Raw genomic sequence first — 27,905 nt, 5'->3', positions numbered from 1 at the left:
TCATTTTTTATACATAGATGGAGGGTTGTCACATCACTTTCTCCAGACTAGTGGATTTTTAACCATGTCAGCAGCATTGCTCTTGGGTTGACAATGTCAGCCTGTCGGTCGATCAATCGATCAGCCATCTTTTTTAGACTGAAATATCTAACTATCTAATGGACTGTCGTGAGATTTTGTTCAGAGCATTTTCCCAGAGGATTAATTGTAATAACTTTGGATATCCTTTAACATTTACACAAGCGCCACCATTAGGTTAAAGTTGTATTTTGTCTAATACTTTGGTTTATGGCCAAATACCTGCAAAACGAACAACATTCCCACGTGCCTCAGCTGTACTTTGTGCTAACTGCTCATGAGCAAATGTCAGCACGCTAAACTAAAACGGTGACATTTTAGTTTAGCGTGCTAACACTTGCTAATTAGCAAATGATAAACAGCACATCTGCTAAATGTCAGCATGTTAAAATTGTCACTGCAAACATGTTAGCATTTTGACATTAGCAGTTACCTCGCAGCACCACAGAGCTGCTAGCATGGCTGTATAGACTGTTAGTCTTAAAAGAAATCACCACTAAAGCACAAAAAAACATAACCCTGATTTAATTTAATTGTCTATGTACAGTTTGTTTTGGGTTTTTCAATTCAGATTAAATAAATTGAGATTAAAAAAAAATGCTTGTTTGAGTGGAACAATAAATGCAGTATATCAGAAATAAAAGAGAGGCACTCTACTATCCAATATCAAAGAATTGAAAATACATTTAATAGTGATTTAATTCAGTAGGTTTGTGCTTGAAATGTACTGTATCTAGGGCAAGGAATTATTCTTTTATACAACACAACAAGTGCCTCAGCTTCTTTCCCTGTATTTTTTTTATTATGCAACTTCCCCAAATTAGCACCTTCACTTCTGAACATCCATGCTCAAGTGTTTAATTAATTTCTTTAAAAAAAATTGACAATGTGCTTATTTCACAACAATAGTAAGCCATTAATCAATATAAGCACATTCAGTAAAGCACAGCTGCCACATACACATGGAATAGAAAATATAGTATCTTCTCCTAAATGTACTTACTATACTTCACCTTACAAAACAGAATATTCAATAGCTAGATTTACTTTTTTTTGACTGATAACAGCAAAATCAGTGTTTACCTGAATATAAAATGGTAAATTGAATTGTATGGCCAATGCCAGATTGCATCAAGGCATTATTATTGAGACATAGTTCAGTAAAATAATGCTTTGAAGACTCCGTTCATATGTTTGCACATTGAGTATTCGATTTTTTTTTTGTTTGTTTTTTTTTTGTATTTTTTTATTGTACTTTTATATACAACTTTACAGCTTTACATAACATACAAACACATTTGGATTTTTTCCCCACACTGTATTATAAAAATGTAAGATCTACACTCAGAATGGATCATACTGATGGCTTTCTCTTACATGAGCCCAGTCTGGTATATGAAGTTGTATCTCTAATGGAATATCAAACACACTAAATACACTCAAATACTAATGTGTGGTTGAGTGAGCTCGCTTGCCAGACTAGAACCAACCAATAGCCCTAAGACTGAAAAAACCCACCCCAGCTGGTTCTTGGAGCAAGCTCAAGCAGACACTCACAGCAATTTCTAAATACAATAATGCCATTTTCTTTTCTCAAATCATTTTCACCAGGTTTGTCTTTATCACTGGTCCATTTCCCAGCACTACCACAAAGCAAGGAGAGGACCTCAAAAGTTTTTGACTTGCCACAACAGCACAGCATTTCCTGAGAGAACTAAAAGAAAGAGCAGAGATGGACATGCAGGACGACAGTAGGCACACACGCCTGGTTATTAGAGCCAAATCCTTCAGGGACGCAGTCGCAGACAGCTCCCTCTGCCTCTGTCTGGGGCCTCTGTTTCACATGGGAGCGGGGAAAGGCAGCCAGATGGACTCACAGGCGGTGTGATAGACAGACATGCATTCTCCGCCTGACTCTGATCCTTATCCATTTAACACTCTGGATGCTTGGGATCCATTCAGAGCAAACGGAAGTCCTGACCTGTGCCGTTTTCACAGTTCTGGGCACCCCCCTTCTCGTCAGCTGCTCCTCTCTTGTGACAGGCACAAACACAATGTCACATCCATCAGGGGGTTTTGATGGAAGGATGGCGGACTGATATGGAAGTGAGTAAAAAGGGGCCATTGAACAGAGGTGTTCCACTGACAAAAGAACATTTTGTTCCACTGACAAATGTCAGAGAAGAAAAGGATTAAGGAAGCGGCAGCGGGGGAGAGAAAACCTTTCATATTGTTTGGAGGACTGGATGGTCGACTTGTACAATGTGCTAAAACACTAAACATTCGGAACACTACAACTCAACATGAGAAACATTTTGCAAAGACACTGACTCCCGTGAAAAAAGATGCGTTAAAAACATATATAATTTGTGTTTGTTTAAAAGGCTATATATTATTCTAAAGGACAGTGCTGAGAGACGCCCTGTTGTCTGTTTCAAACCCATGAATATAAGGCAAGACCAAACTGGTTATGAGGACACAATACAAACTCTGGAGAGAGGTCCACATTTTAACTTCACACACATATGGAACACCTTCAAGTTGAAGAATACATTTCATTTAGCACCTTGTTAAATAATTTACAGGTAGAATACTGTTATGTTGTTTGGCACACCACTACGCTTAACTCTCAAGTTTGCCCACAATGTGTAGTGACCATTACACAAACAAAGGGTTGTGATCCACTCACTGTTCATTGAAACATTTTGACACAGTTGAAAGATAACACTAACTTTGCATCGGCTACAGCACAGACAATGGTAACGCTATTCTGCTTTGATGGTCTCTAAAAGCAGGTAAATAATCAGCTTCTCTTAAATGGCTCATCCTCTATCCAGCTGACCGTCCTCTCGTCTCCCTCTGGTCCTTTCGAAAAGGACAGTGTCTTTGAAATCTGTGCCTCTAAGATGGCAGGCTATCACAAGCTATCAGGCCCCAGCAGGTCAGCCCAATGACTTTTCCAGAATTTCCTGTTCATCCTCCCCCAGGTGAACCTCGAGCCCAGCAATATGCCACTCACACCGGTGTGGTCCTGCGATTCACCCCGTCCTTTAAATCATTGGGGAAACAGTTATGGACCTGGAGGAACTCAGCAGCCGCCTCATGTTCAGGGCTGTACGTGTTTTCCGTCACACTATCCCTCGCCAGGGCGTACATGGACAGCTCGTCCAGGGGCCCACTGGTGGATGGCGCCCCCTTCAGACCAACCACCGGCGAGTTCTCCCGGGACGCCTCTGTAGAATGAGAGCTGGCGTGCGATGTCCGCCGGCGGTAACGGAAGCTCGGTATCCTTGAGTACGGGGAGGAGGACGAGAGTGAGCGAATGAACTCGCGCCGCGCCTTCCAGCGGATCTCCTTGTTTCTCTCAATGTAGATGTTGATGGCGAGGACGGCCACCGTTTCGGCCACAATGAAGGAGAGGGCACCAAAGTAGAAGGACCAGCCGTAGGAGTAAGTGTACTTCTTGTCATCGTCACGTTTATCACTGGGGTCTCCTGCATTGCTGGAGATGTAGACAATGATGCCAATTATGTTGCTCAGACCTGATGATAAAAAACAGACAGACAAGAAATAAGTATTAAGTGTAAATAAACAAGTATAAGGAAAAGTGAAGAGGAAGAGCCAATGATCAATCATCCATGACGTGATCAGTAATGATGATGAAACCCCCTGAACTTCCACTATCATCAGCCAGTGATTACAGGACTCTCATCACTCCTGGGGCCCTTAATGACATGTGGGTCCTCTTCACTTGTGTGTGAGGTGTGTGATGAATGGAGATCCTGACCTTCTTCGGTGGATATTGAAGCTCGTCTTTATGATTGCACCATTGATGAAGTACAATGTGTGACCGCAGGTGCCACATCAAGCTGCCTTTTTCGGCATTATCAAACCCCCGGCCCCTCACATGATTGGTCCTTGCTGGGTGCACGGATGACAGTGTGTGCAATCCTCCAGCTCACCTGCAGCGACGAAGAGAATGCCTGCGCTGAGTAGGACGTTGTTTGTCTTGTTGTAGACTCGACCCACGCCGACACACAAGCCGCCCAGCATCAGCAGGATGGTACTGAGGATGGGGAACACGCTGGAGGCACGAACGATACCTGCAGAGACAAAGAGATCGATAAGTGAAGTAAGCCACTGTAAATGGTTTCAACCAATATTTGATTGGGCAAAAAGAGGCTGGTTAGTAAAACAACATGAATACAGATGAATAAATCAATCCACCAATCAATAGATTCAATCATAAGGCATTTTATAGACACCTGAATGCAACAATAAATAGATTCATAACAGACAAATAGTGTATGGAATTTGTGAATAATTTTAATGACACTGCTTTTGTTAAAAAAAAACAAAAAAAAAAACTAGACTCTTTTAAATAATTACAATTTTCATTACCCTGCTGAACCCTCATCTATCCAGTTCCAACTCTTCTCCACCTCTTCTCCATCCATTATTGAGAACTCCATTATCATTTGTACTTTGGGGCCTTGTTGTGACAAAGCTTTGCTAATCAGCTGTGGGATGTAACAAGAGCTCTCACTGACTATCACCTCCCCAGAAATGAATCACCGTGCCATTTTGCAGGTTTCCAAGGATGGACGAGCTTATTCAACTGTAAAGTCTTTTATTAAGCCCTCTTTTTATTTAGTCTTGCTAATGGACTGAGTTTGGACCTTGGCCAAAGTCTGATAAGTCTTCTTTGTTCTTCTCTGCATATTAGGCAGATCCTGAATTGGCTGTGCTTTAAATGAAGGTCCTTTGCTGATTGAATATCCCAAATTTAATCTTTAACTAATCACAATTTATGTGTAAGCCTGGTCATTCTCTCTGACCAGTTTTCACAGAAGAATACCTTGAATTTTAAAAAGGAGCAGATTGGTTTAGACCGGATTTAACAAGAATTTTGTCTCACCATGTAGCCACAAATTTTTACTGCAAGCAGAGTCTTCACCACAAAAGAGAGTAAGTTCTTCTTCTACAGCCACAATATGATAGAAATATATAACAGAAAAAAATAGAGGAACTGAGCTGCGGATTCTGCAATAGCATCATTCATAGTAATTAAAAAATGAAATTACAGACAAACAAAAAAACTGTGCGAGTGTGTGCACTGCAAATTGTACAGTATTTTTCACGCCTTTTTAATACTTCCACATTTTAACAAGAAAATAATAATGAGCCTCTTCTATGTCTGAGCTGCATGTTTGATACCACAGTGTCAAGTTATCTTTTGTAGGGTTGGAGCTAATTGATGAGAAAATGAGGAACATTGCAAATTGCAAAATTGATACAGTTGGCTTTATCTTGTGGTTGAGTTTGGCAAGGCTACCTTGAATTTCCTCATTAAAAACGGAGGTAATTAATTATGACTAGGACATCTGTGAGGAATAACAATGTCGGAAATCAAAACAGACACAAGTAAATTAATTAATTAATTAAAAGTATCATGAGTTGTAACTTGTAACGCAACTGTGGATATATTTAAATCCTGTCCCGCTGTCACATTTCTCATTTCATGCCTTTGTTGTTTATTTATCAATCTCTGTTTGGAGCATGCTCTCAGACCTACATAGTAAGACAATGAAAGTCGGCGAACTGCCTGCTTGGCCTTAAAAATATCAGAGCGACAGTTCTCACAATGCCAGAAAAAGAGGACAAGCGAGGAGCACTTACGCAGCAGGTATTCAGAGCTGTCTGTGTCGTAGTCGTTGTCGTCAGGGAAATGGTTGATTCTGTAACAGCTGCCTTGATTGATACCTGCAGGGCAAAAAGACAGAAAGACTGAGTCTCCACATCAAATATGAACTAGAGTCCACTGTACACATCAAGGCGCTTTAACAGTGTTACGCTGTATATATGCATTAGGGGATGAAGATTGTTCAACCAAGGAACAGAAAGCACATATGCATTAATCACCTTTTGAAGCAAGCCAAAGTTAAACTGGATTTATTCAGTGCTTGGGGGTGGGGGGCATTTTTGTTGTGAATTGATCAAAGTGAAGTTGGTTTCAGCTGGCTGAAGGATGTGTGGGTGCTGGAGTCAGAGCCACATTTGCTCCCTATAGCCGGTGAACTGTTTTTGTTAAACTGTGTCCACCGGAGTACGACGCTCCTGTGCTCTTGTCTCAGATAAAGGAGGATGGAGTGGGGAGTCACCTCGCACACGAACATTGGTCATTTTTCACGTCTTGGCATTGCTGCCTCCTTGTTACGAAAAGGCAACAGGAGCAGCAGGACATGAAAGGAAAACACAGCCTTTCTGATTTAACTGAACTTTGTCTTCCATTGGGGTTAATTCGGTCAACTGTTAGCAATGAATAGCACAGTCAGGCAAGTGTTATTTATACTTTTTAATAGTCGAATTTTAAATAATTGAAAATACACTGTGGATTGTTGTTATAGCCCCATTAAAGCTTTTCCTCTTTTCTATTAAGCACCATTTTTTTCCCTTTTTCTTTCAGTGTTAAATTGAATCTCAAGCTCATTGTTTGCATTAGATAGATTAAATTGGATTCCTTCATATGGCACACAAAAGTTACATTCTCTCTAGGATGAACTCATTACTCTCTCTATGATTTTCACTTTCAACCATTGACCTTTGACTGAAACTGTTGTTGATAGCTCCCTGGGTCAACCATGAATCCCTGCAAGCTAAAGATCACAGCTCAGTGCACACATATTTGCAGAAGAAAGTCCACGTGAGGAGGGGTAGTTTGTGTTTCGAGGATCAGTGCATACGCTCGCTCGCTAGGCTATACGGTTGTGCGATTAAGATTGCATTGCCCGCAGGGATTTGATGGGTCGTGGCGCATGTCCTAATCAGGCTCAGGTAAATGGTTGAGTGCTGGGAGGAACAAGGAGCCTATTTGAACAACAAAAGACTGTGTGCAGGAAGATTTTTAATGCCGAGGTGAGTTAGAACGAGAGAGTGGAGTGGAGGGTGAGAGTGAGAGAGACAGAGAGAGGTTAAAGCTGAGAGAAGCCTATAGCAGTAATTGAGCAGGGGGTATAAACAACACCTTGTCTAGAGAGAAAGGGAATGGGGGTGGGCTTAATGGATGTACTCGGTGCAGTGGTGTTAATGCTGGGAGCTCTTTGGCTATTCATTCACCATTTGGGCTGTGAACACCCCCAACACTTTAGTCATTCAGCAAACAACACCCATGGTATTAAAAGTGGGCTGGGCTGTGGCTTAATTTTCATATTTTTACATAAGCATAACAATGTTTTTCTCTGCATTACGTGTTCACGTGCGGGTCTTTGCATTTGTCTGAATCCCAGAGAAGGAAAAGCAATTGGCAGTTTGCTAAGCCCCACCAGCCTTAGTTACTGCTGCTATGGCTGTCAAGTGTTTGGTTCTTGCTGAGCACATAATGAAGTGTACAGTGATAACAGCAGCATATTTACCCCTTGAAATCTTGGTAGTGAAATTTCAAAAGCCATTAGTCTTTCATTTCATGCGAAGGTGGACTCAAGCAGGCTTCTAATTTCGATTTTGCTAAAATGACACTTTCTATAACTGTCTTTGGCATATTTTATCAGCTAGCTAGCTCACAATTTAAGCTAATGTTAGCTCCAGGAGTTGGTTTAAAACAGTGTCTCCTCATTGGCTGACTTTTACATATTTCCAGTTGTCTTGTGTTATACTGTGCATGCATGTGCCAGTGTAAACAGGAAGTAGATTGTCTACTCTGTAGTTGTTTAATGCAGAAAATCCTCAACGACGTACGAGGAGCAGAAAAGGCAGTTGTCACATTATAATCCAAAATTTAACTTCAAAATAGCTGCTAGCAAAGACAGCAAGGTTAGCAACGCTTGTGATTTCTTATCTATGTTGCATTCGCCGCTGGTAGTTGAGACTGTTAAGAGCCAATCAGGAGGCGAGGTGGGTGTCTGCGTCGTCGGAAAAGGGGCTCGAAAACTCTGGAGTAGCGTGGACGTCAGGTGTAAACATAGCAAACGTGGTGCTTTTTAAAACTAAAAATATATTAATGTGGATGTAACCTAAGGTGATGAGCCAGTTAGCCAGACATAATGAAAAATCTGATTGCATTACAGCAGATTAGTTGGAACAGATAATCCTTTCCTTAAACTTTTGCCCTTGTGTTTTTGGTTTTGAAAGGGATAGATTAAAGGGACACCACCCTTCAAACTCTTTAAATGCCAAGTATCCCTTGAACCCCACATGCACTGCTTCAGCATGTAGAAAAAGACATGCTGGGCCTAATTATCGTTGTTAAACTATGACTGGACATTCACTGTTTGGTGAAGGAGGTTTGCAATTGGTCATTGGCTAAACCTCAGTTGAGCTTAGCCTGTATCTCTGTAAGCAAGAAAGACTTTCATTTATCCCACCTCAAAAATACAAAGTCCTTCTTTTATCCCTAATAGCCTAAAAGGCAGCAGAGATTAGGGACGGACCGACCACTGTATAAATGTCAACCTTCCCATTAACTGACTACGCCAACAACTGACACCTGTCAACTCTATTTCCCAGGTGCCCCTGGGTGAGCAGGACAACCGTCATTGTCTGTGGCACAGCTTTTAAGGGCAGGCTTGCTTCCATTAACTGGGTCTGCTGCTTAATAAGGGACATCAAATTAATTAGTGTCAAATCAGTCGGTGGAAATGGAGCACAAGTTTCTGTGTCTAGTCACTGATGGAAAAAAGGGCTATGAACTATTTTAAGCAGCGATGTGAGACTTTGTGCCTGGTGAAAAAAACACATATGGCTCACGTGGTTAGATCAAAAAACAGTGAGGTTAACAAAAACACAGACACCTTTGCTGTCCTGCTAATTGCTGTGTAAACGCTGCATGCCTGCTTGTAGCTGATTTCACATGTGCATTTTTGTAAGCGTGTGTGGGTGTGTGTGTGTGTGTGTGTGTGTGTGTGCGTGTGCGCGCGTTTGTGTCTGTGTCGATAGTTGTGTCTTTTCTACTAGTGAAAGTGAAATATCAAACTGCTTTTACACGTTTTTAAAAACTGAACACAAAACACACCTTTCACTGTGAACCCAGAACACTACTATTCGTTTGACTTGTACATAATATTCTCCCTCCTCTGTTCGAGTCTAGACCCAGCCGATCCAGCCTTGTGCGACTCTTCTGTTGTGTGTGTTTGTGTGCATGTGTGTGATAGAGAATGGAAGAAATAGAAGGCAATATTGCAGCTGATTTGGAATCTGATTATAAGCCGAGGCCTCAAGGCTCGTGATTTATGAGTGACAGTTATCAGCTGAATGTCTACAGTTAGTTTGTGTGTGTGTGTGTGTGTGTGTGTGTGTGTGTGTGTGTGTGTGTGTGTGTGTGTGTGCGCGCAGGCTGTCAGATGGACTCTTCGTGAAATGAAATAAAGTCTGAATACTGACAAGCTGGGAGGGAGGGAGGGAGGGAAGGAAGGAGTGGGGAGGAAGGGAAGAAGGTACGAGGAAATTAAACAACAAAGGCACAGAGTAGAGGAATGATGGGGGGGGTAGAGGTTACATTGAAGAGGGACTCAGGGAAGCAGAAGAGAGTAGGAAATCAGCAAGAGAGAAATCAAGAAAGGCAGAGACAGCTGTAAAGGGCAAAATGTGGAACATGCAATAAAGATGGGAGGACAGTTGTTAAAGCCAGGGGCTTGGCCAGTCAGCATACAATCAGCTGATCATGGTTAATGTTTTGAAGGTGTTGGTGATGAATAGAGATGATAGAAAAAGTGTTTATCTGGGGGACGTTACAAGGTGATTGTGTTGTGAGAAATTGTGAATTAATCTTACACAGTCAACACATTACATGGGAAATAATGGGTTCCCTGGGCCTGACTGGAGTTGCAAAAGCCCCATGCTGAGCATCTCCTCCTCCTCTCCATGGCAACCACTGTTAGTCTTTAATAAGCTCATTTACATAAACAATCTCCAAGGATGCTTTTGACATCTTCATTGTATTATGATACCCACCAAATAAAAGGCGGCACTTCCCTGGCAAACCCCACTTTGCCTTTCACAAATCTGTCACCACTTAACATGACCGCAAACACCAACGGACACATGCACACGAAAGCACGCAGACATGTGTACAAACATAAACACATATTGTATTGGGAGCAGCTGTCACAGCAGTGGTGCCACTGGCAACAGGACGATGCACATCGTCATTATTTTGAATTAGCTCAGCCAATAAGGGCGCAGCCTCAGTGGAATACACCAATAGCATTGTTTCATCAGAGTCCAACACTTGCTTTCTCTGGTGTCTCCAGGAGTACAGTATATCATGACAGCGATCTCCATGCGACACATGCCCCCACTACCTCATTTTCACACATCAATAGCTCTGCAACTACACTGATGAATAAACCAATCAAAAGTGACTTTAATATTGCTTTTCACTTGAACTGTGTGTAGCCTCCAGTGGGTGATATACCTCGAGCAACAGAACTACAATCAGCAGGAGTAGCAACACCTTGTTCCACTTTGCTTCCGTTCTTATCCTCGTTGCTTTTAGACTTGCGACGGAAAAGTGTGACCACAGCCGAGGGAGAACGCTCTGTGGTTTACAGCAGGTGGGATGATTAGGTTTTATAAAGCTGTAAACAGATAAAGCGCTGTTACTGGGGCTTCATATCAAATGCAGACATGCACGCACAACTCACACAGACTTAGCAACACATACATTTATTACTTTGGAAGCAAGGAATGCCAGGGCAGAATATGAAAAAGAAAAGAAAAAATCAGTGTAATCAAACAATCCCTTCCATTTTTTTTTTTCAGGCCAAGTGAGGATGAAAGAAAAGCAATTTGGCGCAGGCATCAGTGATTCAGTGTTGATATGACTGACAGTTGGTTAATTAAATTGTCACCAGGCAGCACATTCTTGAAACACAGCTCTGCTTGGGGTAGACTGTGCATGTATAGCCACGTTGTCTGGAGAAATTGCACATGTAGTGTGTTGTGAAGGCTGTCGTGCGTTGTCACTTACTTGTAAAAATGTGAATATGTAATGGATCCCAACAAGCTGAAGGTCTTTATGTTTGAGCATGGATTAAAGTGAAAGGTCTTTAGCACTGCGGTCCATAGGTGCTCAGTTACATATTTTACATTGTATTTTTCCTGTGTGCTCAAAACGTTCATCATCATGTATAAAGTCGTACAATGATGACGAGGTCAACAGTCACTCAAGAATATCGAAAATAGATTTTTATGAATTCTTCCATATATCCAACCTTTCTTTTACTTTCACATCTTGTTTGTGTGTAATATAAAATCAATGTGTCATGACAAATCCCTGTCACTGAAATTAAAATGAAGTGATTCAGACTGTTATTCTGGTTAAGAACATTTGATTTTCCATTCTATCAGGTGTTAAACCAGGTGTACATCCAATTGCAGAACCAGTGTAAACTCCAGATATTGAATAAATCTTTACATTAGGTTTGCAGAAAATGGCAAATGTTGTTTATGTTGTGTTGGTCGTGATCTCAAAGGAGCCAGAGCTCGTCTGGTTCAGGGGTGAACCAGCAACAGAAAATGGTGATGAATGTCATGTGAAAACCACCAGAGCACTACTGCTTCTGGACAATGAAGGGAAGAATTACACATTTTGACATTTTGGGGGATTATGTGCAGATGCTACTTAATGACAGAGAGGGGATTGCTTTTTTCACCCATCTCCGGTCTTTGTGCTGAGGCGACGTCCACGTGAATACATTTTCATTTTCAAATGATGTTGCATTTTAAAATAGTTGTTTTCATCCGGGAAAGGATCACGTGATAGAAGCGTGACAAATCAGAGGAGGATATGTTGTGACTGATAAGACCCAATCAAGAAGTGAATGTGGGTGTTTTTGTCAGCGTCTCCAAAAGTCTCAGTTTCTGGCCATCCAGACTAAAACTCAACCTCCGACTTTTCAAACTGAAATGGGGCCAGCAGCGTTTCCCAAAGTCTCCATTTTAGGGGCTCGGTGATGCGTTATAAACCAAACTCCTAAAGGTATTAGGATGTAGCTGAAGTTAGTTAATGGCAGTAGTTTCATGCTTAGCATATAAGCATGTGAGTGATATGAATCTTTTCATCTAACTCTCAGCAAGAAAGTCAGTGAGTGTATTTCCCAAAATGCTACTAACAATAGCAAACTGCATACAAAATCACTTGCATATGACACAACAAAACTTTATTAGAGAAGAGAAGAGAGGAGAAGAGAAGTTAAATGTGCCCCAAAACTGAAAGGAGGTGGGGGTTTGTGGGACAGAGGGTTCATTAAAACCGCAGAAGAGAAAGCCACGATGAGGGAGATAAAAGAAAGATGAGGATGGAGGAGTTAAACCTATAAAGAGATGAAAAGAGAGAGTGCACATCAAGCTGAGGAGAGGAGGACGGACTGACTGAGCTGGAAGTTGGGGCCTGCTTGTTAATTAGTGCCCCCGCATATATGGCTTCTCAGTTGTGGCGTTTTAATTACAGACTTGTGGAGCACGTTAGGAACAGCAAAGTGACCCCCCCCCCCCTTAACTAAGGCCACCTCACACATCCACTGTCCCCCAAGAAAAACAGCTCTGCCTCGCCAATCTCACGCCAACCCACCGCCAGCCGGGATGTTTACTGTAAACAAGTACCTGCTAATTGGATTATTCATTAGGTTATTCTTCGTGCTTAGAGTTGGTTTTATTTACTTGTGAGCAACGACCTCTGATCCACCGCCGATTCTCATGTAAATTAGGCGCACCCCGTGCACTGGAGGGGCGCTACCCTGGCCTCACGATCTTCATGCGGGAAAACAAACAAAAAAACAACCAAAACAGCTGTTGAGAAATGAAAAGGACTCTATATATGAGGGAAGTGCTGACCTCACTGTAAAGTAGCCCCATTCAATATATTCCTGCCTGCTCCTTAAATGTCACGCACGCCTGCTGAGGGAGAGGTAACGCTTGTTGAGCACGGCGGCTAGAAACACTAACACACATTCAATTATATGGTTCTGGGAGGAGAAAAGGGGCGAGAGAGTTCAGGACGGCCGCCGTGTGTGTTACAACGATGTGTTGTCGTTGACAGAAAGACATGTTGTCCCTGCGATCTGTTCAGCCAGACGTGGCGATGTTTTCCCCGATAGCTGTGGTGCACACGGAGCTGTGTCCGTCAATAACCCAGCGTTTCGGTCATTATGACCATAGGTGTAGGTGTGTGTGTGTGTGTGTGTGTGTGTGTGCAAGAGGTGGGGGGTGGGAGTCATCCTTTTTTGTCTTCTCCTCTACACTTATGAGTCTCCATGACAACAGAGCCACTGTCCAGCAGCTTGTAGTTTTAAGCAGAAGCTCAGAAGTGAAACTATAAGCACTGGAGGGAACGATATTTTAAGCCGGCCTTTCTTTGTGCAAATGATGCCTTCAAAAAGAAGTCTAATTGCACAGAGCCGGTCTTTGCCCCCAGCCTCATCATAATCGATTCAGTCTCTGCTGTCATTAATCCACTTTGATTATTTACTTCTCATTATTACCTTTCATTTTTTTGTGATGGGAAATCACGCTCGACATAATAATTGACATTTGGCATTTGTGAGGTATTGTGATTTCTTAGGGTCTCAGAGGATATAATCCCAGACAGGTGCCTGGCCAAGCATTGCTAGTGTCATAACACACCGGGATGCTCTTCACATGTGTGTAAAGCGTACATCTTCAGCACAGGGTGAGCCCAGGAACAGCTTAATCACTGATGACAGCTGACTATATGTGCCCTCTGATGGCATTACTGTAAGTCTGAAAAATGTGAATGAAGACAAGCTCACCAAATCACAGAATAAACTGCAGAGGCTGAGGAACACCTGACTCAACACCAACACTGCTTTTTACAAAGGCACTAAAACTTTCTGGATTCTGTCAAAATACATGTATTTTTTTTGTAGAATATTTCGCTGTTTTTGGGGCGAAGACAAAAAACTGATTCAGATGCCTTTTAATGAATAAATAAATAAACGACTTAATACAAAATCTAACTGTATTAAGACAACACAGTCAAAGGAAAATGCATAAAAGAGGATTTAAGAAAAAAAATCAGTTTCTAAGTGAGTGCTGATGAGGTTAAAAAAAAGTTTTTGGTCTTGGCCTCTGAATTTTATTACTGTATCTAAAATAGGCTAATGCTCCAGAAATGACAATAAGGCTGTGTGTCACGTTTCTCAGCAGCTCCGTTTCACCTGCCGCTGGATCACAATGTGCTGTGTTTAGGGTGGACGCCTCCTCCTTTATACTACATCTTCTCTGTAAACGTCATGTTCACTTGTAAGTCGCTTTGAATAAAAGCGTCTCTCAAATGAGCAAAATGTAAATGTAATGCCTGATGCACAGAACTGACTGAAAATGGCTGAATTTCACATATGTGATGCCGGCAATGAATTTAAAGATACATTTGGTCAACTTTGATGCGTTTTTAAAACATCTCTGAACACATTTTTGAAGTAAGATACTTCAGTTTCCCCCCCTTTTTTATTCACTTTCGTGTAGCAGGACATGTCTATGTGTTTGTGAACCTTTTTCTGTGAATTTGTGCGTCATGACAGACGTTTGTGCCATGAAGAAAACCATCCAGTCACATCGACTCAGGCACTGATGGGTGAGGCGAGGAGTCAAGGGGTGGCCGGAAGGAAGATTGGTCAATGAATGAGTGTGTGTCTGCCTCTGAAATAAGACGTCACAGCCAACGCAAACTCTTTTTCAAACACCAAATGCGTAAAATGATTTTTTTTTTTTAAAAAAGCCTTTCCAAACGGAGGAACAGGTGAAATGTGGGATTTTTACCTCATGTTCTATTACAAAAAAATAGTTTTTTTTTCTGTTTTGCTTGGACATGACGTGAACTCAGAGTCATCTATTTTTAAATCACCGGGTATGTTTCCATAGCAATTTCAGGGATGTTGCCAAGCAACAGCATCGGATACAATGAAGACATGAATGAAAGTAGACTAATAGTGCGCACATTTCCTGGCAGCGCCCGGCTTAAAAGTGAATGGGCTCAGACGCGCCGGCTTGGCATCGCATCCTTAAGCAGACTATACCACCGCCGGGTTTTGTTGTGTGCCCCTGTGCTTGAACAAAGCGATGTAACAGTTGGCAGACAGCTTGAGTTGAGCGCTTAGCTGGACACCGTTGTTTCCCGTTGATCTGACAATTCAGCGGATCAGCGCTGTTAAAATCCGAACCTGTGTGTATATATACGCCTTCCCCATCCGAACTATAACTTCTTCCAGGTTAATGTTCTTTTTCTTGTTGTGCACCCATCTCCCGATAGATACATTTGCTGTGCGTAAAGGGAGTGCGTGTTTTGTGCGCTCAAATGATTGTGCGCACCTAGGAACAAAAGACTCCTCGTCGGGTACTACAACTATTTGTTGTACCAAAGCATCGGGGAACCGTGCAGTCTATGTTTAATTACCATGCAGAGCCGTGTATATGTTAACGGCTTTCATGCGTATAGGAAGCCAAAGTGAGACTAGACTCACCTTCAATACAGCAGATTCTCCACAGCCCGGAGTGGGTGAGATCGCCCTTCTTGGTTTTGGGCTGCGGCTGGGTCTCGTCCGTGGTGGCATTGGTGCCGTTGCAGATGTACGCCCGCGAATAGAGCCAATAGTCCGTGCCGATGGCGATGGTCATCAAGCTGAAGGCAGCGAAAGCCCCCACGGTGGCCAGCAGCGTTTGAACCCCGCGGTCACACCAAGCCATGGCGCTTCATACTAGTCCACACTCTCACCGGTCCAACATGCACGCACCGCGGCGCGTCAGGGCGCAGATCCTTTGGTCATAGTACTTGTTTGGGTACGTCCACTCTCTCTGCGCCTCTGTTAAAAGTAGAGTGTGTAACCCAGAGGAAGATGAAGAATTAGGAGTATTGTCTGAAACGCTCAACTGATGCTCAAAACCAACTGGTTGCTGCTGTGAACACGAGAGGACACCAGTCGTAGCCACTCCAGGGGCTCCACATAGGTTTGAAGCTCGCAGGACAGCACGACAGCAACATCGTGTACCAGTTCAGAACACTTCAAACCTCCTCACCACTTCATGTTTCTGTTTTCCCACTTTTCCCCTTGTCTCAAAACACTTTTCTCTGTTCCTACACTCACTGCGTCTCTGTTAAAAGCCATTGCCAAAGAGGGCGACGTCAATGGCTCTTAAGTGAGACCCCACCCTCACCAACTCTAACCAATGGAGAGGATGTGCTGTTGAATAAAGAAAGGGAAAAACTCTGGGACATTACAATTTGCAACTAGATCACTCTTGCGTTTGAAATATGTGGGGAATCTTTGGGAGAATATTGATTAGCCAAACAATCAGTGTCTCAGCTGACACATTTGGACACTGTACGCTGACATCAGAATCCATGAATATGACCAAACCCAGAGTCAGCTGTCAGAGGGGTGAGGACTGGATGAGAGGGGGAGAGATATAATGACAGGCTTTGACACTCCTTTTCTGTGGTGCACTAAAGCCAAACATTATCATAGCATTTCAAAAGACCTTTCACAGGAGATCAGAGAGAGAGAGAGAGAGAGAGAAGTAGATAAATAGATAAATAGATAGATAGATAGATAGATAGATAGATAGATAGATAGATAGATAGATAGAGAGAAATGTGTAATACAGGCACTTGTTGCTCAGCAGTGCAAAGTTAATATTTGTGCAAATAGGATGAAATGCAATGTTTGTTTCACTACATTAAATAAGGAGACTTGCAAAATAATGTGGCATTTACATGCTGAGATAAGAAAGAAGTCAGCTGGTTAGTGACAAATAAATAAAACATGTGAATAACTTGGAAAAGCTCCTTCTCTCAGACACACTCACACAAACTCTTCCCTCCCCTCCTTGTGACTTTGATCATGCAGCTGACAAATTGGTTTATTAAAAATGCAAAAAGCTTCATTCATGCCAGTATGAACACCAGAGTAAAGACATGCTTAATGCAAACCTGAGCCAGATGGAAGATTTTCAAACCAGCGGGGAAGCATTTAAGGAGTGTGCTTCTTGGATGGCTTCCACTGGAAAGGTGCCTCAGGCTTGATAAAACTCTTTACCGTTAGCCGGATCAGCAGACTGGCTGATTTCACCCTACAGTTCAGGTTAGAATAAAAGCTGATTAGTGTTAGTGTGAAAGCATCAGATTAGAATTAAGGGTAAAACTAACAATTCACAGATAAAAGCTTTTTAACAGAATGAACCACTTGAGGTAACAGAGGTACAATATCTAAATGACCTCACTTAAACTCAGTTCAACTCTCTACAGCAGTCACTATACAGAAACTACAAAACTAGAAAGAATAGTGCAAATGCATGGGGCGATGTATGCCCCAACGCTTTTCTAATACAGTGTCACATATTATATGGGTTACATTAGAAATCAGTCTGAGCAGGAATAAAGAGCGGTGTGAGGTTACTAGATCTGTTTCTGCTCTTTAAGCTAATATTTCTCAATGGAGCTCTTGCTTTAATTGCTATGGGTAGGTTAGTGTCTTTATAGAGCCAAGTTCCCACATGCTGCTGAATGAATGAAAGTTACTTGAAATTTTGAAAGATCCCCTCCAGACATGTTTAATGGTTCTCTTTGGACTTGCGTGGCTGACCATGTGACCATTATGTAGCCTTTAAGTAAAACACATTTATGAGAGAAGGGACTTTAAATGCTATCAAAATATGCTAAAATTGACTGTTTGAGAAGTTTTCAAATGTAAAGTTTGGAGCATAAACCGGCAAAATAAATAAGTAGAATAAAAAAATCAACCCAACAGTTTTTAGTCTTTGAAGCCTTTTTATGCAACTGAAATTGATTGATTATGTAAAACAGGTGTTTTATTACTTGTTTCTTTGTTTCAGTCTGTTTTTCTATGTATTGCTATTTTCTGTAATTGCGGTCCAGATGATCATTTAATGTTTTCTTTATTAATTTATAAGTGATTGGATGTTTTGATACAATACATCAATTAAAACGTTGTGACTTTTTTTTACTTCCGCTTCCTGATGGTGGCGCCAACTCGCCGCAACACAGAGGAAAAGGAAATTCTGGTAAAAGTACTATGTCTATGAGAGTAAAATCCACAAGAAACAGACCGTGACGTATCAATGAAGGCACCCTGGTGTGTGTAGTACGCATGCGCACAGCTCCATAGTGCCTCTTCTCCATTGATTTAGCTGGCTCTGAACGCGCATGTGCCCAAGTAACAGTGACGACAGTGTCCGCACCTTGTGTGTTTTCTGAGCAACATCTGAACAAAGGCCTGCCCCTTTTCATGAGGATTTCTCTACCGCCATCGTTACTTTACGTGTAATCACGATTACTAAATCGGATTACGATACTTTTATTATATTTCAAGACGTCGGCAACAGTAGAGGTAGCGTCCGAGATGGATGTGGATCAGCTTGAAACCAGCGGCGAGACCAAATCGGCCATGCATACTTGGCGTTATCGCCACCATTTCACGTACAAGGCAGATCAAGGAAAAAATATCATCGTCCAGTGTAATCTGTGTCTGCCGAGGGTTAATCTGCTTTCCACGTCGAAAACCTCAACATCAAACCTAAAGAAGCATTTAGACGTGAGTTACAGAAAGTAATATCACTGTAACGATCTCCCACACCCCTCAGGTTAATGTTTGAAAGAGTCAATGAATGAATAGCAACCCTCGTGATTAATAACGTTACATTGTAGCTGCATGCTGATTACCAACTCATGGCGCTGGAGGCTCTTTATGTTCAACTTTATGTTTAAAAAAAACTGTCATTTTATTCGAGATAAGTGATATTTTGATTTTTTTTCTTTTCTTTGCAGATGAAGTTTGTAAACTGACACAAACTCAGAACATACAAATGGCACACCTCCAGCAACTAACATGAAGCACCCTGCGTTTTGTCTTTCAGAGAACACACTTGGGCTGTGAAGCAAGTCCTGATGCCAAGAGGGGAAGGAAGAAAGAAGAACGCAACGGCGAGGAAAGTAGGCACTGCCAACTCAAAAAACTTAAAGCAGAAATCATCTCCAAGTGCATGACCCAAGCCAAGATCGATGATCTAATCTTCAACTTCATTGTGGAAGACTGCCAGTCATTTTATGTGCTGGAACAGCCTGGCTTCAGGAAGCTGATTGCGGGCTTAACTGAAGGGCTGAAATCCATGGACAGGGTGACCTTGTTTACAAAGGTGGACCAGGGCTTCTCCAGGATGCGAGAGGAGCTGATGGCAAAACTCAGCAGCATCCAGTACGTGTGCACCACGGCTGACATCTGGACAGCCAACAACAGGAGCTTCTTTGGGATGACCTGTCATTGGATCGACGGCGACTCTTTGGAGAGGAAATCTGCTGCTCTGGGGTTTACGCGGCTGCAGGGCAGGATCACATATGACACCATTGCTGGGCGAATACATGACATCCATGTGGCCTACAATATCGAAAGCAAAGTTCAGACCACAGTCACTGACAATGGCAGTCCCTTTATCAGTGTGTTCAAAGAGTTTGCAGTGGACGGCCAGGAAAGTGACGATGACATTGGGTTCTACGAGAACGTGAGCTCCCTCCTCGAGGGTGAGCCCGAGCAGGACATGCTTCTGTTTCTGCCCACTGTACAGCGCTGTGCATCACACACCCTGGAGCAGATTGTGACAGAGGACTTTTGGCAGGCTGTGTCACAGGGGCCCATGTGCCAGCTACATTACAGTACAATGGCAAAGGTGTTTGCCATATGGAGCAAATGCCACCATCTTCAGGTCGGTATGGATGCAGCAGAGGAGATAGGAAAGATGGCACTTGTTGTCCCCGCTGTTATACGCTGGAATGTGGAGTACTGTGCTGTGCAGAAGATCGTCTCTCTCACTGAGCGGGAGCTGACGGAGCTGTGCGCCCGCCTGGAGGTCCCGCGCCTGCAGCCAGAGGAGATGGCCTTCCTGAAAGAATACGCGACTGTGTTCCACCCGCTCGCTTTTGCACTTGAACTTTTCCAAGCGGAGCAGAAATGTTACTTGGGTCTGGTCATCCCAACTGTACTCAGTCTGAAAAACAAGTTAAATGAGCAGAAAGACGCAGCAAATTACTTTGCTGATGTAATCAACGCCATTGTAATGGCTATTGACGTGCGGTTCCAGGAGCTGTTTGCCAGCACAGAAGCAAAGTTTGCAACAGCGACTACTCCTCAGTTTCGTTTGTGGTGGATGGCTGCCTCTGAGAGGGAGGAGATGTGCTCTCTGCTGGCCACAGAGGCATCTCAGGTGGATCCCTGTAATGTAGCCGAGGCAAACACCAGCCGGAATCTGTCCACCATTGAATCTGAAGATGATTTCTTCAGCTACGGGCCTGTGAAGCCAGCGACTCAGATCCAGCAAAGGGGAGTGATGGACGAGATCCGCAAGTACATTGAAGGAACGGGGAAGAGCCTCGAGTGCCTGCAGGACTTTCCTCGAGTGAAGCAGCTTTTCCTGAAATACAACACCACCCTGCCATCCACGGCCCCCGTCCAGCGTCTCTTCAGTCAGAAAGGGAACCTGGTCACGTCACAGAGAAACTTTCTGACTGACGACTACTTTGAGCGCATTCAGCTTTTGAGATACAACAGCAATGTGTGCTCTTTGAGCACCGAGTGAATACATAGCTGGTGACTCTCTCTCTCTCTGCCTTTTTAATTGATGCGGAATCAAACCACATTGTGCTTAAATCATTACAGAAAAAAACCCTGAATTAATATATCTCATTTCAGACAACTTAGCCCAGATGTGTTTTCTAATATTCCTCCCTTATCTGTTTTGATAGGCATAGGTTATATCTTCCACTCCAGAATGGCCTAATGAAAATATCTAATTGACAATCATAGAAAGTGACATTCAAGGACTGAATATATTGACAAAAGAATCTTTTTATCTGTGCTATTGTTGTGATTTGAAGTAGCCACAGGGTTAAACTGAAGTGATTTTGTCTTTCAGTTAAGCTAGTTTGTTTTTTCTACAGCTAATCAATGAGAATGCATCTCCTGTCTGTATGTTTTATATCATATATAAAGAGACAAGAGCCTCTTATTGTTTGTGTCTCGCCTTTTTTCCATAAAAACCCATTGGAAACCTGAAGTAATTAAATTAGTGACAGGATGGGATCGGCTATCTGACTGCTTCAACACATGCTGATTACTGTTTCAAAGACTGTTTGTGTGAAGAAAACAGAGCGCACACGAACGCCAAAATTCCAATGACTCCCGAGTGTATTCCTTGTCATGTGCCCAGATGTCAGTTAAGAGTTTTTGTCTTGTCAGACAGCTGCCTGGAGACCAACAGGAGGCTGTCAGAGCATGCTAACACACTCGCACACAAACTGAACCGGAGCTGTCGAAAACATGACACTTGTGAAGATGCAAAACCAAACCCTAGAGAGTATGAGAAGCTATGGGATTTGTTTTTTCTTCTTTTCAACATTATTGCATGTAAGACCCTCTATATATATCTATATATATATATATATATATATATAGATATATATGAGATCTATATATCTATATATCATATATATATATATATATAACTGATTTTCTTTGACTTTGCCTGCAGCAGTCACAAAGGATTAGAAATATAGAAACCTCCCCAGCAGTGGACTGCTGTAAAATTGAGCTGCTCCAAAATCTATTCTTCTTGAGCGACAGACAGGGTATTGGGATTCTATTCAGCAACACACCAGCTGATAAGGAGAAAACACAGCTTGAACAACTGATTGCAGAGAAAAAAACACACTAAAGGTGTGTGGCTGAAGGATTGCTGTAGTAAATAGAACTGTCATGTTGATAACACTCTTAACTAGAATGGCTCTCAGTAGAGCAAATTCCTCTGCCAAGGCCAAACATTTTCTTCCACCAGATACAGATCGTTATCTGGACTTGCACCACACTGTACAAACTCATAGATCTCAATGCCATAAATGTGTTTGATTTTTTTACATTGAGGAATTGATCAAAATGTAAAAAAAAAAAAAAAAGAAGCCCTATCTCACAATATTTATTGATTAAAAAGAGTTCCTGGATCTGCACCTTTTACCAGATCCGCTTCACTGGCCCATGTCTAATTCCTCCACCAAGTTTGGTGCAAATCAGTTCAGTACTTTTTGCGTAATCCTGCTGACAAACAGACAGACAGGTGAAAATAAAACCTCCTTGACCGAGGTAAATAAATTTTTTTTTTTTTTAAATTTTACAGACATATCTCACAGCACTGGATGTCAGTCAATGTTTACAGCCCTATTTTGCCATTCCACAGTTATATATGTACAAAAGTCTGATTGACACAGGATTTTAGGGGCCATATTGAAATTGATATTTAAGTGCTTTGTGAATATATGTACCAATATTAATATTCTTTACACAGTCCATAACGTAAGTAATTATTTTTTATAAAGTTGTTTTTGTGATGAGTGTGATGAAGAAATGTACTGGGTAGAACATTTTACAGTTGAAAAATAAACGTCTCTACTCTCTGGTGGACAAACTATAGGATAGTGACTCTGTTTCATAACATATCTTTGGCATTTCAGTTCTTCAGTGTCTTATTTTATTGGCCAGACTATATGAAAATGTAAAGGTTTGGCTTAAAACTGCAAATTTAATTTTAAACATTTTCAGAAATAAATGTCAATTGAAGCTTTAACCAATTATAACATCCCAGGTTCTATTCCCAAACCTTATTTTGTGTTCAATCCTATTTCCTTACTGCTGCTCAAGAGATGCAAGCCAGGTGGAGTAGAGATTTTTCCAAAGACGAGAGTTGTTGTGTTAAATTTGTCATGCAAGAACCACCTGTCTAATGTTTCTCCCTCTCGATGTACGATGTGAAGAGGTGCAGCTCTGTGTGTCCATGGATAGGATCTGCAGGTGAATGACGTTCATCAATGACATTATGTTTGGAAATGATCCTATATTTATAAATGACAATCCTGCCACCTGTTGGACACAGAGGTGCACTTCATTGAATGCCTCTTGTTTGATCACTTAAACAATAATTGTTTAAGTGATCAAACAGTCCAATACAAGAAACCCAATGCCCCAGTTCAAAGTTTGATCCAAAGTGGAAGTTTTAATGGCTTCAGAAAAACAACTGGTACAAAGTATTACCTTTGAAAACAGCCAGTAATACCCGCCAGCACATATTAACACACATAATTTAGAAGAGGATCATGTTAGGCACAAAGTGGGTGGAAGGTGAACAGTGTGTTACACTAACAATTTCTGTCAGTACCTTTGATTTAATCCATCACCAAGCCCTTGTCTTTACAGTCCTCTCATGCTTCCTCCCTTGGACAAAATAATCTAGATTCTCTTGTTATACAAAAGCAGCATGGCAGAGACAAATGCTCTTGAGTTATTTTAACCATCAACCATCTTGCTTCTACTGAGTCTTTGTCAGTTCAGTGATATAATACAGTAAGGAGGGAAGCATTAGAAAGCCTTCCAGACATGGCTGTGGTATTTTAATATTCTAATGCCTTTCTCTCACTTTGCTTGGTTAAGACACCCTTCTGGTGTCTGGTCCTGGGACAGCCCCAGTCACTGCAGAAGTAGCTTGGCAGGGCCAAAGTGGCCCAGGTTCTCGCAGGACTTGAGCCAGCGCTGGACATTGGCGGGAGCAGAGGACGCTGAGCCACTTTTCAGCACGCAGCAGTAGCAGGCAATGTCAGCCAGGGAGAACTCCGGCCCAGCCAGCCAAGGGTTGCGGCCCAGGGCGGAGTTCAGGGCCCGCAGGACGGTGGCTCGCTCCTTGGCACTGCCCTCTGCCAGCTGGAAGAAAGCTGTGTCCACCCAGCTGTCCACCAAAGTGGCAAGAGCAGGGTCGCTGGGGTAGGGAGCCAGCAGCTTGAAGAGGAAGCGTGCCACGCTGGCCTCACCCTTGATCGGACACATGTTCTGGATGCTGAACTTCATTTCCAGTTTAGGGACTGTGGATAGGGCAGAGGAGAAATGTGGCACATGATAACAAGAACGCAAGTATTCACAGCATCCACATCATGTGAAAATGCTGATCATTGACAATATGAATGCAAAGCTTGTAATGGTTTTTTACAGCATTTTACAGTATTGTACATGATTTTATGTTACTTGAAAAGCTAACTTTAATGTATAGACCTCATGAAATTTACATGATTTATAAAGTAGTAGTACAAAGCCTTTTTTGTCCCAAAAGATGATTTGAACTTTTTAAATTAATTTTGTCACATTAAAATGTTGCAAAACTTTGTTCCTGATGGATAAATTACTGACATCATGGAAAGCTTCTCAGATGGCTTTATGTTTGACTACGGTTGTTATCGTTTTTCTTGTCCTCCGCCCACCCCTTAACACACACTTTCTCTCACTGTGGCCTTACCATCTTTCCATATGAGGGTGAAACCCAGCTGGAACATGTGGCGGGCGTAGCTGTCGGCGTGACGTGGACCGAGACAGGACAGGAGCTGTGGCGGCACATTGGAAACTGAGGAGTGGACGTGGACGGTGGAGAGCACCCGATAGCGCTTAGAGAGCAGGCTGTGGAGCACCAGCAGTGTCAGAGGTGGTTGTGCCGGGTTGGCGTTCACGACAATGTCACGGAGGGCACCTTGGTCCTGATATAAAGAAGACAGAGGTAAACAGGCGCAGAACCCAAAATAAAATCTGTATTAACATTTGTCTTCTATAATTAGACCAAAACAGCTTTGACAAACAGGCTGTCATCAGTCCACACCCTCACATCTGCCTCAAGGAAAATTCCATTATGAGCGGATTGTGCCAGTTAGCAGAGCGTTTACAACTTGAAACAATAGACAGGTACAATGGGTAGGATCAGAGACAGCTAGGACCAAAGAGAAAATGCCGTGGACTGCATGGTTCATGTAGGAAAAATTCTCAGATAATGGAAGTCCAACAGTATTACTCCCAGTTTCTCACCTTGCCAATTAGTGTGTCCAGGTCCGTGGTGCCTTTCAAGGTTGTGGAGCTGAAGCTTTGGGAGGAGAGGCTGCTGCTGACTGTCAGGTCCAGATCGGCGTCTGGGGTGGTCACCGTCTTGGCCAGGCCCTCCACGGCTGCTTTCAGCTCGTACAGTTTCCGCATGATCTCATCCTGCCGGGCCTCCAGAGCTTTGACTGCTGGGTCCACCTCGCCATTCTGGAAACCAGAGAAATAGCTGTTTAGCCAAAAACAAGAATGGACACATTTACAGTTTAAACGATGTGAGCATGACCTTGCAGCAGTTTTACAGTCTGGGTGTAAAGTGGAATCCCAATATTAAACTGTCCTTTCACAAATAACACTGACAGAATACTGAGAACGTTTTTACAATATTCTCAGGCTAGAGGTAAAAGTATACACACACACACACACACACACACACACACACACACACACACACACACACACACACACACACGAGGGATCAACGAGACATCTCACGAAGAAATCTGAAGACTTAAATAGATGGGGTTTCAGTTTTGTACCACAATGTCTGTCTCACATGAAAATCAGTGCGCTGCAGTGTTGGAGGAGGTATCCAGATACTCAAGTAAATCTAGCAATATCACACTACATTGTACTTAAAGGTCCTCAACGTTGTCTAAAAACAATAGTCAGCTTCTAATATGAGCACTGAAGCAGGTTTTGCTTGTTGTTATCATTCCTCTTGTTCATACTTACCATTCACAGATCTCTTCTTAATGCACAGTCAGTGTAAGTGATGGGGGACAAAATCCAGTTCTCGTTCTGAGTAGAAATATGCTTGAGTGGGAGTTTTTTAATGCTTATATGAGGCTTCAACAGTTTGAGTTGTCAATTTAAGTGTTTTAATGCAAAATTCCCATTTTGCGTTACTGTCCCTTCACTTCAGCTCAATACATTTACAATGTCAGGGGTTACAAAAAACTAACTTTGGAAGATATCCACTTGATTTGTCAACCCAGACTGCTGAAGGCTCAGATTTAGAGTCAGATACACTTTGGAGCATGTTTCTACTCAAGACGAGGACTGGAATTCCTCCTCCATCAGGTACACTGAATCTGTATTCAGAGGGGGCTTTTAAAGGCCAGTATAAACAGGAGGACTGATTACAGAATGCAAACTTCCTCCACACCTTACTATTGCTTTGAGACAGAAAATGTGAACTTATGCTTTATGTAACAAACGTGAAAGTGCTCAGGTGAAAAATTGCTCATTATAGTGTGACATTATTACATTCTTATAACAATATATTATATCATTATATTATTATATACTGTATACATTAATGTTGCTCATGTGTTACTGTGTAAGTAGAATTTAACTATTGAAGTATGTCATATTTTATGAGTTCTTTAAGTTGTGTGTGTACAGTAGCTGCTTTCTATAGCCGTCACATAAATGTAGTGTAGAAAAAAGCTACAATATTCCCTCTGAAATGAAGTGGCATGAATGGAAATCCTTAAACTGTACTTAGTACAGAACTTGACTTACTGCACAGCTGGAGCAAGAGTCTCCTAAGAGTAGTTACACTATCAATGACAGGGCCTTATTATATATTATCAATGACAGTGTCTGCAAATGCAACCAAGAGTGGAGACAAGCTACTCTCACAGTGTCGTGACTTTATACCGAGGAATAATCTTTAAATTAATGTGGAAACGTTGTTGCATCAGCTAGGAGTGACACTACTCATTGTCCTGACAAGCTAAGTTAGCCAGCTAGCTTGGCTAAAGAGAGTTCGTGCTAGTAAACCGTGCGAGAAGCGGGAGGCGAGGAACAGAAAGAACTGCGGGCAATAGCGAGAGCAGAACACAAGCTAATTATTTGAAGAAGAAAATGAAGCTTGTCGAAATGAAATCAGTTCACAGTTACCTGAAGCGCGTGTTCGGAGATGCAGCTGTTCCCTTGCTGCGCGTGGACATTTGGTAACTTGTACATGCAGGTTGGCAAATCAATCTTTATGTCACCCCCACATATGGGCTTTACCTGGTACATGGACATGGTGGAGGACAGTCTGAGCACTGTCAGAGATAAACAGTTAAAAATAAAGTCCCGGACACAGACGTCTTCTGGAGGTGTGGGATGTTGACAGGCAGCAGCAGCAGCAGCTACCAGCCGTACCGGTCAGACAGGAAAGAGGCCGCAGTGACGTCACATCCGGTGAAGTACAAGTTTATTTATTTATTTATTTATTTGAGTGTTTTTTTTTTCTTGTTTGTTTATTAGATTGAAGCGTAATGATATTTTTTAATTACTGACAGAGAGTATATAATCATCGAGACTCACAATTACACTACATGTCACTCTCTGCCTGTATCATCCCAAATACACTAGAGGACGCCACAGTATAATTTCTCACATCCTATCTTTGCAAGTGCAGTGCAGGAGGTCAGAAGTCAACAGAGGGTCTGGTCTTACTCATGGATGTATTACTGAAAAGTCCTACCGAGCACAGGCCAAGGAGCCCAATGATCTGGGCCCACAAAGAGAAATATGGCAACAAAGAGATGCATTTACATGTCTGTGCCAAGGGATTTATTATTTCATAATCCATAATCCATCCATCATACTGGTATGATCTTATGAATTTAACCATAATTAAACTAAGACAGACTGATTAAGTGATGATGATGTAAGCTATAAGGTTTACAGTGGCAACAACACAAACTGAAAATACTGTATTGTGTGCATTTGTCTCCATGAAGGTGATGCATGGAATAACTGTCTGTTTTTAATTTAAAAACACAGAAAATTTGACACTGATAAAATACCCATTAAACCATTTTATTGCTTTCACTCCTAAAAGAAAAAAAAAAAAACAGACATTTCCCCTAACATGTATATTGCTGGAGATCAAATGTACTTTTGAGGGAACATCTT

General features: G+C 42.1%; 3 protein-coding genes across 4 annotated transcripts; 1 reads left to right on the top strand and 2 right to left on the bottom strand.

The window, feature by feature from the left end:
* Positions 1–611: 611 nt before the first annotated feature.
* Positions 612–16,156, bottom strand: cacng4b (calcium channel, voltage-dependent, gamma subunit 4b). Its single transcript, XM_023395157.2, has 4 exons — positions 15,552–16,156; positions 5,758–5,841; positions 4,041–4,181; positions 612–3,620 (listed from the first exon to the last, which is right to left on the bottom strand). The coding sequence occupies exons 1-4, from the start codon at positions 15,772–15,774 to the stop codon at positions 3,094–3,096; spliced, it is 975 nt and encodes a 324-aa protein (XP_023250925.1). The 5' UTR covers positions 15,775–16,156; the 3' UTR covers positions 612–3,093.
* A 2,160-nt stretch (positions 16,157–18,316) lies between these two features.
* On the top strand, positions 18,317–21,102 carry zbedx (zinc finger BED-type containing X). The gene is made up of 2 exons (XM_023395148.2): positions 18,317–18,638; positions 18,961–21,102. Exons 1-2 carry the CDS (start codon positions 18,447–18,449, stop codon positions 20,671–20,673), a joined length of 1,905 nt encoding a protein of 634 aa, XP_023250916.1. The 5' UTR covers positions 18,317–18,446; the 3' UTR covers positions 20,674–21,102.
* Positions 21,103–23,116: 2,014 nt separating this feature from the next.
* Positions 23,117–27,163, bottom strand: aimp2 (aminoacyl tRNA synthetase complex interacting multifunctional protein 2). 2 transcript variants are annotated; one of them, XM_023395217.2, is made up of 4 exons: positions 26,898–27,163; positions 24,981–25,199; positions 24,424–24,658; positions 23,117–23,995 (listed from the first exon to the last, which is right to left on the bottom strand). In XM_023395217.2, exons 1-4 carry the CDS (start codon positions 27,024–27,026, stop codon positions 23,607–23,609), a joined length of 972 nt encoding a protein of 323 aa, XP_023250985.1. In that variant the 5' UTR covers positions 27,027–27,163; the 3' UTR covers positions 23,117–23,606. The 2 variants fall into 2 exon arrangements, with proteins under 2 accessions (XP_023250985.1, XP_023250986.1); XM_023395218.2 differs by having other exon boundaries at positions 27,012–27,163.
* Positions 27,164–27,905: the final 742 nt, after the last annotated feature.

The sequence above is a fragment of the Seriola lalandi genome, unplaced genomic scaffold (genome assembly GCF_002814215.2).
Source record: "Seriola lalandi dorsalis isolate HSWRI2012SDOR001 ecotype SW California unplaced genomic scaffold, Sedor1 jcf7180002054958, whole genome shotgun sequence".
In the NCBI taxonomy this organism is placed as follows: domain Eukaryota; kingdom Metazoa; phylum Chordata; class Actinopteri; order Carangiformes; family Carangidae; genus Seriola; species Seriola lalandi.
Note: the sequence above shows the minus strand (reverse complement) of the source record. Positions and strands in the feature narration are given on the sequence as shown.

Excerpts from the sequence above, each read along its gene's own strand:
- cacng4b (XM_023395157.2), bottom strand. The coding sequence starts at position 15,774 with ATGGCTTGGTGTGACCGCGGGGTTCAAACGCTGCTGGCCACCGTGGGG. Across the intron at positions 4,182-5,757 it reads CAGCTCTGAATACCTGCTGC|GTATCGTTCGTGCCTCCAGC; the intron begins GTAAGTGCTCCT and ends TTGTCTCTGCAG. Across the intron at positions 3,621-4,040 it reads CATTCTCTTCGTCGCTGCAG|GTCTGAGCAACATAATTGGC; the intron begins GTGAGCTGGAGG and ends TTTTATCATCAG.
- zbedx (XM_023395148.2), top strand. The coding sequence starts at position 18,447 with ATGGATGTGGATCAGCTTGAAACCAGCGGCGAGACCAAATCGGCCATG. Across the intron at positions 18,639-18,960 it reads ACCTAAAGAAGCATTTAGAC|AGAACACACTTGGGCTGTGA; the intron begins GTGAGTTACAGA and ends TTTGTCTTTCAG.
- aimp2 (XM_023395217.2), bottom strand. The coding sequence starts at position 27,026 with ATGTCCATGTACCAGGTAAAGCCCATATGTGGGGGTGACATAAAGATT. Across the intron at positions 25,200-26,897 it reads TCTCCGAACACGCGCTTCAG|AATGGCGAGGTGGACCCAGC; the intron begins GTAACTGTGAAC and ends TCTGGTTTCCAG. Across the intron at positions 24,659-24,980 it reads TGGACACACTAATTGGCAAG|GACCAAGGTGCCCTCCGTGA; the intron begins GTGAGAAACTGG and ends TCTTTATATCAG.